At 41.8% G+C, this 12,385-nt stretch overlaps 1 protein-coding gene across 4 annotated transcripts in view; it reads left to right on the top strand.

Moving 5' to 3' along the window:
• Window positions 1–12,385, top strand: part of GRHL2 (grainyhead like transcription factor 2) — a 165,953-nt gene that overhangs the window by 113,722 nt on the left and 39,846 nt on the right. For all 4 annotated transcript variants that reach the window (XM_027131538.1, XM_027131540.1, XM_027131537.1 and 1 more), the window contains one exon: window positions 9,410–9,568. In XM_027131538.1, the coding sequence (XP_026987339.1) occupies window positions 9,410–9,568 (159 nt within the window). The remainder of the gene's footprint in view (window positions 1–9,409; window positions 9,569–12,385) is intronic.

A 12,385-nucleotide genomic window follows, 5' to 3' on the forward strand; every position in this document is an offset into this window, starting at 1 on the left:
CTCTCTCTCTCTCTCTCTCTCTCTCTCTCTCTCTCTCTCTCTCTCTCACACACACACACACACACACACACGCTTTTCTCTACTAAAGACTTCAGCACGTAGAGAGGGCGCCATTCTGTGGGATCAGGGAAGGCTCGAGGGAGGGTGTGGCACGGGAGGGAGTTGTGTCTTAAGCGTCGGGTGGAATTTAGACGAGTGTGGGTTGGAAAGGGGAGCCAGGTGGAAGGACGGGGCGCTCAAAGGTGCAGAGACTGGCCGCAGAAGAAGAGCTGGGAGTGGTGGAGCTCGGGAGAGAATTTCGAGTGGGCTGTAAGGAGGGGAAGAGAGACGCCAGGAGAAGGGGTGAGATGCCGCGGAGAGAATTGGAGGGTGGGCGAAAGAGGGTCAAGGTGGGAACTTTAGACCCACCCATTTAGGGGAGGTAGGGGAAGAGGAACCAGAGAAAGAAAGAGTGGTCGGGAAGGAGAGGACAGAAGGATGGGGAGAGGAGGAAGTGGCCAGTGAAATGGGTGTTGTAGGCAGTGGTTTCTCACAGCCTGAGCCTCCACAAACAGCAGCAGCAGCAACTTGGGAAATTGTTAGAAACGCAGATGCTGGGACCTCCGACCTCAGACCTACTGCATTGGAAACGCCAAGGGGGCAGAGTCTTAACATGTTGTAACAGGGCCTCCTGGTTGCAAACCCCTGCTTATAAGGATGCTACTGAGAAGGCTGACCCGGAAGAAAGCAATCTCGGTAGAATAGTGAAGTCCTAAGTCAGATTCAAAACAGTCGGTGACATGGCCTTTACTTACAGCCAGTGATTTATATGTGCTCATGTTGAAAGCATGCATTGCAGCATCGTTTACAAGATGAAAAGGCTAGAAACAGCCTCATGGTAAAGACATGGTTATTCCATAATCATGGTTCTTTTAAAAAAGAAAAAGAAAAAACTGTCTTCAAAATATCTTGTCAAGTGGAAAAAGCAGGCTGCAGAACTGTGTGTTTACTGTGCTACCATTTGTACAGAAAAGAAAAGGATATGAATTTGCATAGCTTGTTTCTAGAAGGAAGCACAAGAAAGCGTGAAGGATACTCAAGAAGCTGTTGGTTGGGGAACAATGCTGGCGGGGGAGGGGGTGTGGTTTCCATGTTTGCCCTTTTGAACTTTGTGCTAGATTCAGATATTACAAGCTCAAAACAAGTTTTAAGTATTAAACATGAACAGAAAAAGGTTTAAAATAATAACAAATGATCAGACATTTGAGTGAGTGTCTCTTTCAGTCTCTGCGTAAATTCTTCCTCCCACTGAGAGCTCATTATTTATGAAACAGGCCAACCCATTGTTACACAATGTCCAATATTTTCCTTGTCCTGAGGTGCTGTTTCACAAGACCTGTTCAGGTGACAGAGCTGAGTGGCAGAGACTGGCCATTGGCAGAGCAATGAAGGTTCTGCCCGAGAGAGTTCGCCCTTGTTCTCTCCCCACCAAAGCCTATGACTCTCCCCCTTGAAAGTGTCCCACAGAGATAGATTTTATGTTTTAAAAATCAATTCACCGGGCTTCCCTGGTGGCGCAGTGGTTGAGAGTCCGCCTGCCAATGCAGGGGACACGGGTTCGTGCCCCGGTCCGGGAAGATCCCACATGCTGCAGAGCGGCTGGGCCCGTGAGCCATGGCCGCTGAGCCTGCGCGTCCAGAGTCTGTGCTCCGCAACGGGAGAGGCCACAACAGTGAGAGACCTGCGTACCGCAAAAAAAACAAAAAAAAAACAAAAACCAATTCACCTTTATAAGATATCTCTCTATTCGAGTTCTGTGAATATAACTAATCTACTTTGGAATCATTTGGGGAGAACATCACAAAATGCCTTGAGAGAGAGTCCGGACAGGAAGCTCTTAGAGTAGTCTGGTAGGAAGGAGAGCTTGAACTGGGGGCCAGGGGGACGCTGAGGAAGCGAGCCTCATGGCACAGCTGGGGAGGTAATATGTATGAGGCTTTGCGGACTGTTCCGTGGGGCTGAGGAGGAGCTTGGACTCAGAGAGTAGGGCTGGCTGGGTGACCGGGCATCTGAGAAGATGGAGATCATGGTGGGCGCAGGAAGCTGCCATAGATTTTCGTAGCACTTTACAGTTTAAAAACGTGATCTCAGGGGCTTCCCTGGTGGTGCAGTGGTTGGGAGTCTGCCTGCCGATGCAGGGGACACGGGTTCGTGCCCCGGTCTGGGAAGATCCCACATTGCCGTGGAGCGGCTGGGCCCGTGAGCCATGGCCGCTGAGCCTGCGCGTCCGGAGCCTGTGCTCCGCAACGGGAGAGGCCACAACAGTGAGAGGCCCGCGTACCGCAAAAAAAAAACAGAAAACAAAACAAAAAACGTGATCTCATTTTAAAGTGTCACAGGAGCAAGCTAGGGATTGTTATTCCTATTTAAAAGATGAGGCAAATGAGGCCCAGAAAGGTGCCATTAGTCCAAGGCCATAGTGTCAGGATTTGCACCAGGGACATAATTTTGAGTCTCCTGTACCTTTTTTTTTCTTGCTCTGCTTTCTCTCATTTCGCCCTCCAGCTCCACAGAACGCTCTTTCCTCTTACAAAACTTCTCCTGTGAGTTGATCCCATTTAATCCCTGCTTCCGGGGCTCTTAGCTCCCACAGAGCCTCCTTCCGTAGCCTTACGTTCATCCTCTCGTGCTGTGTGAACACCTTGTCCATCCTGGAAGAACACCTGTGCGTGGCCCTCCTGCCCAGCCTCCTGCCTCTGCCAGACTCCCCAGCCGAGGTTCTCCCTCTCCATCTTGGTGTCCTGGCTGCCTCGCCCCAGCAGTCTAGCTTCCTGTCCTTCCCTCCAGGAGTCTGGCCTCCAGAAGGGGCGCAGACCCTCTACTTCTGATCCTGGTGGTCTTTTCTTAGTGCTCACTCTGTCCTCTTGGTAACTTGGATGTTGGATACTGGGGCCACAGTTCTATCTGCCCTTGGCCTCAGTGATACACCCTTGACCTCATCAAATGTTCTTGACCTGGTCACAGTGATGCAAGCATCTTGGTCGGCCTCTTCTCTCCCCAACGGCCTTTTTTCAGGCCCCCTCTGAGCCTCCCACTAGGCTGGTCTCTTCCCTCTTTTGAGAGCCAGGATGCACTTTCTTCTCCTCCATCTCTCATTTTTCTAGCTCAGGACACCTATAGGAAATCTTCCCTTGTTGAGCTCTCTCCTTTTTTTCAAGTTCTTACGGTACGTACAGCCTGAGATATTCAACTTAGTTCCTACTTCTATGCACCCCACCAGTGTATTGAGAGATGTTATATCTCCCCTCTTCATTGACGGCAGGGCCCTACCGTAGATTTCTATATCTCCTGTAGCATCTGTATGTAGCATCTTCAGTAGCATATATACATGTATCAATACATACATGCATATGTACATACATACATTCATACTGATTATATAATTGGTGCTTGACTTGTGTTTGTTGATATACAGATAGATAACATTTTTTTGAGGATAAACGTGGTCAGAGCAGCTAACTCTGCTGTATTATCTTGACAACTTCAGCTACACAGAGCAGTCCTGACTCTTAGGATGTTTTGCTTATGAAAGCAAGAACATGGAAAAAGAGGGAAATGTGTATTTAGAAAAGTAATTTTCTCTTAATTCATTGGACAGATATTTGTTGAGTATCTCCCATGGGCCGGGCACTGGGAGTAGAGTGGGCTTGAGGCAGACAAGGGCCCTCCTCTTATGTGTTTAGAGTCGCGTGGAGCAGACGGATAATTAAGCACTAAACAGAGAAACAAGATAAATCGAAATAATGTTCAGTCCTATGAGGCAACCAGAAAAGAGCAGCACGGTAGGGCGTGTGCTACTCGTCACGGGCAGAGGTGGGAGAAGGAAGACGAAGACAGCTCTAGATGGCCAAGGTGGGGATTGCTGAAGAGTGGCCATTGGACTGAAACCTGAACGAGAAGAAGGAGCGGGCAGTGATGATCCTGGGGGCAGCCTTGGAGGTAGAGGGCACAGCACGTAGCAAAGACTGGCAATGGCGAACAAGCTGGGCATATTCTGCCAATGGAGAATATTGAGTACTAAAGGAATATGGAAAATGTGGTAGAATACGTGAGTAAGCCGGAAGTGTATCTGTGCACACCCACAGTATCTGTAGGAGAAAAGGAAGAAATCTATTCTCAGGTTTTAAATCATTCCCTAAAGGAGCTCTGTCTATATAATGGAGGTGTCAGGAAATCTAGGAGTTTCTTAGATCCTCAACAAAATCACAAACTCTCTGAGGGCAGGGAATCTCAGTATTCTTGTGTCCCACCTCGTAGCATGATGCCAGGCACAGAGAGAAGATATTTGATAAATATTTGATGAATTAACGCATGGAGAAAATGAATAATTGCCCAAGACTGAGATTTCATATGTTAATATTATTTACTTTTAGTTTGTCTTTCTGTCTCAATTTAGCTTTGCCTTTGTACCAAATGCAATCATATAAATGGGAAAAAATGCTGAAATGTGAGAAAACCATCTATAAGGTCTTTAATAATTCTAAGAACCAGAAAGAAAATAGAGTATGGAAACTGGCAAGAGCACACTTAACGTATTAATATATTGTTTGCATTTTACAGTGAAAATGCTGATTTCTTGCTATATGCCATGTCTGTAATTTGGAGGCTAATGTGTGTGCAATTTCTTGTAAGTGAGCTCTTAAGAGTCTCAACCTTAGGAAATAAGTAGCTATCTTAGTGTCTAATCAGAGGATCTTCTTGAAAATACAAATTACAATTGTTTAAAGAGGAAAATAAACAATTTCCATCAAATCATGGACCTTATGATTTTTAAATCCCAAACTGCTTTGTAAACGAAGATTGGCCTATTTGTTTTAATGGCAAGCTCTCAGAAGAACTCTTGGGAGTTAATAATCAAGTTAATGCAGCAATTCTAAAGCCCATTAATCTGTATTTGTTTTTTTTTTTTTTAACATCTTTATTGGGGTATAATTGCTTTACAATGGTGTGTTAGTTTCTGCTTTATAACAAAGTGAATCAGTTATACATATACATATGTTCCCATATCTCTTCCCTCTTAACGTCTCCCTCCCTCCCACCCTCCCTATCCCACCCCTCCAGGTGGTCACAAAGCACCGAGCTGATCTCCCTGTGCTGATCTCCCTGTGCTATGCGGATGCTTCCCACTAGCTATCTACCTTACGTTTGGTAGTGTATATATGTCCATGCCACTCTCTCACTTTGTCCCAGCTTACCCTTCCTCCTCCCCATATCCTCAAGTCTGTTCTCTAGTAGGTCTGTGTCTTTATTCCTGTCTTACCCCTAGGTTCTTCATGACATTTTTTTTTCTTAAATTCCATATATATGTGTTAGCAAGAGAAAGACAAATACTGTGTTCGTTTTAATAAACCTTACTACACACATAATGCACAACTGAGAGGTATTATAACCTGGGTAAAGTCACTTTTCTTGTGTAGGAACTACAAAATGGGAATTGCAATTCACGTGTCAAAGAATGATTTTATTAAAAATCATCAGTTTTCATGAGACTGCCTCTATTTCTGGAATACAAATGCTCTTTCTATCTGAATCAGTCTTTGAACCAATGACAGAATTAAAATTGTATCTATTATCTGCCTGGATACACCTGATTCAATTAAAATTTTTCTAAAAAATAAATTATGTGCTGTAAGAATTATAGGAAAATAACATTCATAACTCTTGGTTGGCAGGCCAATTGTTCATGGCATTTCTTTACATAATTAGGGCTTGTACCAAAGTTAAAAAGAACTTTCTGTGCTTGACATTTGGATGAACGTTGGTGGGGGAAAGCATACTTTTCCCTAAGTTTCTGTAATACACATTTACAAACAGTGCTTTGTAGATAAACTTCCAAGAAATTTGTCGTCACATTTGCCTGCTGGGTGTGGAGCTCAGACATGGTTGGGTTTTTTGCAAGATGAAACAAATTAATGCCTATCAGTCCCAACCCGAGGTTTTAGTTAACGTCCTTCCATGCCTTCCCAACCCCCGCAATTGCAGTTAAAGTTCAACCATTCAGGTTTTAAGTGCAGCACAGCGAGACTGTGATTGATATCATCAGGCACATAGACTGTGCTTTGCTATTGGGTCAGACAGCCAGGCAGGAAAAAAGCAGTGCCAGCCCTATTATAAAATCCCTGCTTATAGGATAAAATCCCTGCTTGTTAGGATAAAATCCCTGCTTGTTAGGATAACTCTGGGAGCTGGCAACACAGTGTGGCAGAGAAGGCGGATTCTCGTGTTGTTTACTTTTTATGGAATTAGGATGCCATGAAGCAAAGAAGGCCCACTGGATCTCCTTCTAAGGGCCTTTCTCCATTACGAGGACCTAAGTCTAAGTGTCTCCTAGAGTCCAGTGTGTAGACCTTGTCTACTGGATGGCTGATCGTAACAGCTCCTCCAAGGAGGATTTCGTGTATGTATTGTAGGGTATTGCCAGTAAGCATCTGTTATTTCAATGGATCTGTCCTGCTCAAGTGGCCCTTATAAAAATACATGTTCCATCAGCTAAGCTTTCTTAATTGAGACTTGGAGCTGACAAGGCCACAATTAATATTGCTTCCTGCCTGTCTGAGTGTATGTTCACTGTGAGTGACGTAGGGATGTATCAGTAAGCCCAACCATGAATCCTATTAGCGTAGGAAATACAGAACACGTTTCTCTTCTGGCTTCTGCAGGACTAGGCAGGCTTTATGAGGGTGAGGAAAAAAAACTAGTCTGGTTGAGGACCCTGTGGATTACAATCACCAACATGTTGGAAGATGTCTACATGAAATACGTAGCCCTAGGTAGGAACAACCACGTCATTTGATCCCAGAGTGATCATTTGATTTGCTGACATAAAGCTGTATTTATGTATAGCTTCTGGCCAAGATAACCCCATTGTCAATAATGACAATAACAATAAAAGAAGTCAAGTGTTTCCAGAAAAGTACACTTTTATTTTTTGACCTAATGATCGGGGTTTAATGAAGCTATTGTCATCTTTAGAGCACCATCGTGTTGTCTTCCTTTCCCATCTAGCCTCCAACTTCTGTGATTGCAGGGACCATAATTGGTGCATCTGTGCTAGTAACTAGCACAGTCTCAGGGACGTGGTAGATACTTAAAAATATCTGTGGCATGAATGAATGTTCTCTGCAGTTGGGGCATCTCCAGGAGCAGTAGACAGCATTTTCTGTCGACTTTTACCCTGGAAGTTCGGTAGGAGAAACAGGCATAAGAAACATGGCGTATTCTTTCTGAGCGGTCTTCATCACTCAGCTCTCCTAAATCATTTGACATTTGCGTCTGTAGTTACTCTTTGTCTTTACCATTCCTAAATAATAAACAGATATTTATGGAATCCCTGGTCTTAGCCCAGTGTCTCTGTGGGTTTTGTATTTCACTTGTGTCCTCCAAGTTCAGTGCTCTGTTCTGTGTTCTCATGGCCTCTGTACTCATCTCTCTCAGGGGAGCCCTGACCACCCTGCGTTGGTCGTTGCTGGATTACTCATTGGCCTTCCCCTTGGACTGTCAGCTTCACGAGGCTGGGATCTACTTTCTTCTGTATCCCCAGTTTCTAATTGTTTGACCTACTGTGGACTTGTGTTGATATTTATAGAAGGAATGAATAAAAGAAATGAATGAATAAAATGACCGTATTCGACGTTAGATCATCTTTAGGCACTCATTTTCAGATGCAGCTGGAGAAGTGAGACCCTGTGGCATGGTGTCCATAGTTATTGTGATTAGCATGTCACTGAAACCTGTATCTGGCCTTGACTGCTACTGATGTGGTGCCCTGCTAATGTGTTTCTCGTGGCCAAGTAAGGGGCTCAAAAATTAAATGATTAAAATGATCTTTATGTAGATATAGCACTAAAAATGAGAGATCTGGTTGTATAAATTACCAAAGGTCTACAGGCATAGGACTTAAAATGAATTAGGTCAGAAAGTTGAATGGCCTTTAAAATGCAGCTCATGGCAGTGGCTCTTTGCTTTCTGCAGGGTTCTTCTCTGGGGTGTTGCTGTGATACGAAAGGCTTCAGGTCAAGGGTTTGAAGGTGAATAAAAATTCCAAGGGGATGAAATAAAACAAGAGTCAGATAATACATCCAATGAAATGGTTTTCAGGATAAATAACTGTACAGTTTTAAAACAGTGAGTTTAAAGTTTTCTGTTAAATAGAAGTAATGCACATGGTATTAAATGGAAATAGTATCAAGGATATACTATAGTATGCCTGTTTTTTCCCAGAGACTGCCTCTTACTATTCATGTAGTTACCACATAAATCTAGGTGCTGTCCTCATATCCCTAGTCCGTGATAAATCAACTTTAAATGGTATATATTGACATCTACACACTATAGAAAAGGAGGATAAATTTAGTCATTTGTGCTTCTCCTTCTATTCCTGCCAATATTTTGTAATAAAATTATTATTTTTAGTTCTGTTGGGCAGTGCTATAATCTTTAATTATTTGCTTGAGTTTCCATTTTTTCGGATTCATGTCACTTTTGTTGTCTTTCTTGCTATCTCGTGATGTAAGATGAGGATGCTGGTGACTTTGCTACCTGTCCTTCCTCCTGTTCTGTGTCTTACCTCTGCCAGCCCTGCTTTTACTTTTTCACTAACATGAAAGTATCTTAGTATTTATATTCTGTTCTTCAGGGAGGGATTTAAAAATGATTTAAAGGGAAAATTGAAAACCAAAGACAAGAAGTGACTTGCCTGAAGTCTGCTTAATATTAAGAGTTGGGACTAAAACCTGGGGCTTTTTGACTCCCAATCTAGTGGGCTTTCTAGATAAACTCGTTGACCTCATTCATCAGATGTTTATTCAATGCTTATTCTCTGCCAGGCACTACATTAAGTACCAGTAATACAAAAATAATAAGAAATTGTCTCAAGTCTCATACTCTCATACAAAGAGGAAAGACAAATGTGTAAACAAATAACTATGTTTCAGTGCAATAAGGTGCAAAGGAAGGTGTTGTGTAGCTTTTTTTTTTTATCTCACAGGTCAGAGATAAGAGAAACTGATACAATTATTAGAAGTGACAGCTTTAATACATTGAGGAGATAGCATTTTACCCAGCTAACTTATGCATGTTTGAAAAATAAGTCAGACTTTGCTAATATAGTTAAAGAGAAGTAATTTAAATTGTCTGTTTCAAGATTAAGTCTAAAAGAAAAATTTTTATAAATTTATAACTATAAATTATATAATAAATCATGTTATATGTGTTTAATAAGTTTTTATGTGAGAATATCCAAATATTCTTCAGTTGTCCTTATAGGTTTATTTAATATTTTGACTTTAAGTCTAAGCCTTATGCATTTTTTTTAAATAGATCTTTTTTACGGTGACTTGTGAACTTTTTCCTTTCTTTCTTCCTCCCTCAGATTTTCATCACTGTGAATTGCCTGAGTACAGATTTCTCCTCCCAAAAAGGAGTGAAAGGACTTCCTTTGATGATTCAGATTGATACATACAGTTATAATAATCGTAGCAATAAACCCATTCATAGAGCTTATTGCCAGATCAAGGTCTTCTGCGACAAAGTGAGTAAAGATGACAGTTTGTCATAAAGGTATTTTTGTTATTAGATATTGCTTTAATGACATTTCCCCCTTGTCACCTTCTCTTGTCTAGTGGTGTCAAAATAATCACTTACTAATCACAGTGGGAGTGGTAATCTTTCATTCTCAGTTCCTATTAGATATCTAGGGAGTCATCAATCAACTGTATTTTTTCTTTTCAGTCAATCATTCTACTGCTAATTTAATGACTGATTGCCATTGCACTGTGCTATGAGTCTGATTCAGTTAGATAACTGAAATAATAGATTGTTTTTAGTGGATATATAGATCCTGTCCCAGAACATATCAATGTAACCGCTATTAATTTATGGGTTAATTGGGGTCTCAGCTAGAGCCTTTTGGAATGGAAATGGCACCTCTAAAATAAGTTCATTAGCAAACATGCTTCAGCAGAAGATGTAGTTTTTGAATCTTTTTGAAACCCCTCATAAAAGACAGAGCAGTTAAAATGGCAAAGATTAAAATCCCATGATTATGTGACAAGAGACCCTTACAAAATCCCAAATGTGAATGGGACCAAGCATCAACAATTTCAAGACCTGTGTGATGTCGGCATTGTGAGAGAAAGTAGTGGGCCCACTTGATGACCAAAGAACAGGGAACCTACCAAAGTGACCCATGGTACCAGAGAGAGAAATGGGCCATCAGAGGACTGTATGTGAAACTAGGGTGGGAGGGGATGGATTGTACAGACTTCAATTTACTGGTGGGTGCAAGGGGACAGAACATTGAAGTGTTCTGGGCTCTATAAACTCTGGAAAGTTATAAATTGAAGCTCCCTGGTAGGATAAAATCCTGCTCTGAGAAGAGGCTGCTGGGAGTAGAATCCAAGTTGAGTTGAACAAAAACAAAAACAAAGGTTCAAAGGAAAGAGAAGTTCCAAATAAAAAGGAAGAGGGGAAAAGATACAGAGTAGGCAGATCTCAGGAAATACAGGACTATTTTCTTTTATCACTTTGTGAACACAACTGAAGCAGGAGCATGAGAGCCATGAAGCTAAAAGAATTATCCTAGTTCTCTCATTTCACTTAGAAATGACCAGCAGAAAAGAAAAACAGTTGAATCCCATACAGTCTCATGAAAAAAATAATTAAGATCAGACTGACTTCCTGTGGACAGTGGATGCGTGCCAGAAAGACATGCCCACAAAACAGGTGAAACCTATAGCCTAATGTTCCAAAAATGGGCTTAAAATTAACATAATTTTAAAATTTTGAAATTAACAAAATCATGGAAATTATAAAGAGCAGCATAAATCACAGTTTGAAAAACTTAGACATGAGGTGTTTGGAGAACAGAATGATTTGAAAAGAGATATGGTAGAATTCAGGAAAGAATTTAGAAGGAAAAGATTAAAATATTTCAGAAGAAAAGACTACACTACAAGCAACACAAGAGTGAATAAGAAAAGAGAATGCCTTAATAGAAATACAAGTTGGAAAACAGCAAAATCTTAAAAATCAGAAGAAATGAAGAAACAATTAAGAGAAAATACTAGATATAGAAGGGAGGTAAAGACGATCCAAGAGACATATAATATGTATCTTTCAGGAAGAAAGCTAAAACAATGGAACAGAAGAAATGCTAAAAATGGTAAATCAGGAAAAGTTAAAATAAAAAGTATACATTTTTAAATGGGCTACACATGCATCTGGGAAAGTTGACCCAGGATGACTTTAAAAATATTCTTTGAGGGCTTCCCTGGTGGCGCAGTGGTTGAGAATCTGCCTGCTAATGCAGGGGACACGGGTTTGAGCCCTGGTCTGGGAAGATCGCACATGCCGCGGAGCAACTGGGCCCGTGAGCCACAACTACTGAGCCTGCGCGTCTGGAGCCTATACTCCACAACAAGAGAGGCCGCGATAGTGAGAGGCCCACACACCGCGATGAAGAGTGGCCCCCGCTCGCCACAACTAGAGAAAGCCCTTGCACAGAAACGAAGACCCAACACAGCCAAAAATAAATTAATTAATTAAAAAAAAGAAAGTAACAAATGTTCAAGTACAATTGGTGTCTTTAAAAAAAAATTCTTTGAGCATCTAAGAAAAATAAAATAGACAATGAGTCATTTATTTTTTTAAACTAATTTTTACTGGAGTATATAGTTGATTCACAATGTTGTGTTATTTCCAGGTGCACAGCAAAGTGAATCAGCCATACACATGCATATATCCACTCTTTTCCAGACTCTCCTCTCATATAGACTACTACAGAGCACTGAGCAGAGTTCCCTGTGCTACACAGTAGGTCCCTATTAGCCATCTATTTTAGAGTAGATAAGGAGTCATTTATAAGGAACCTTTTTTTTTTTTTTTTTTTTTTGCGGTACGCGGGCCTCTCACTGTTGTGGCCTCTCCCGTTGCGGAGCACAGGCTCCGGATGCACAGGCTAAGCAGCCATGGCTCACGGGCCCAGCTGCTCCGCGGCATGTGGGATCTTCCCGGACCGGGGCACAAACCCGTGTCCCCTGCATAGGCAGGCGGACTCTCAACCACTGCGCCACCAGGGAAGCCCTATAAGGAAACTTTTATCGTCAAACTTTTCAACAGCAACACCCTGTCAGAAGACAATGATATTTAAAGTTATCAAATAAAGAAAATGTGAGCCAAGGATTTTATATCCAGCCAAGCTGACTTTCAATTATAAAGGTGACAGGCAAAAGCAAAACAAAATAAAACAAAGAAATAAAACCACCAACGAACAAACAAGCAATCAAAAAATCCAGGGAATATTTCTTCTTGAGGAATCTATTAAAGAACAAGCTTTAGACACCAGTAT

This window comes from Aethalodelphis obliquidens, unplaced genomic scaffold (genome assembly GCF_003676395.1).
Source record: "Aethalodelphis obliquidens isolate GAN/ISIS:26980383/991018 unplaced genomic scaffold, ASM367639v1 scaffold39, whole genome shotgun sequence".
Lineage (NCBI taxonomy): Eukaryota > Metazoa > Chordata > Mammalia > Artiodactyla > Delphinidae > Aethalodelphis > Aethalodelphis obliquidens.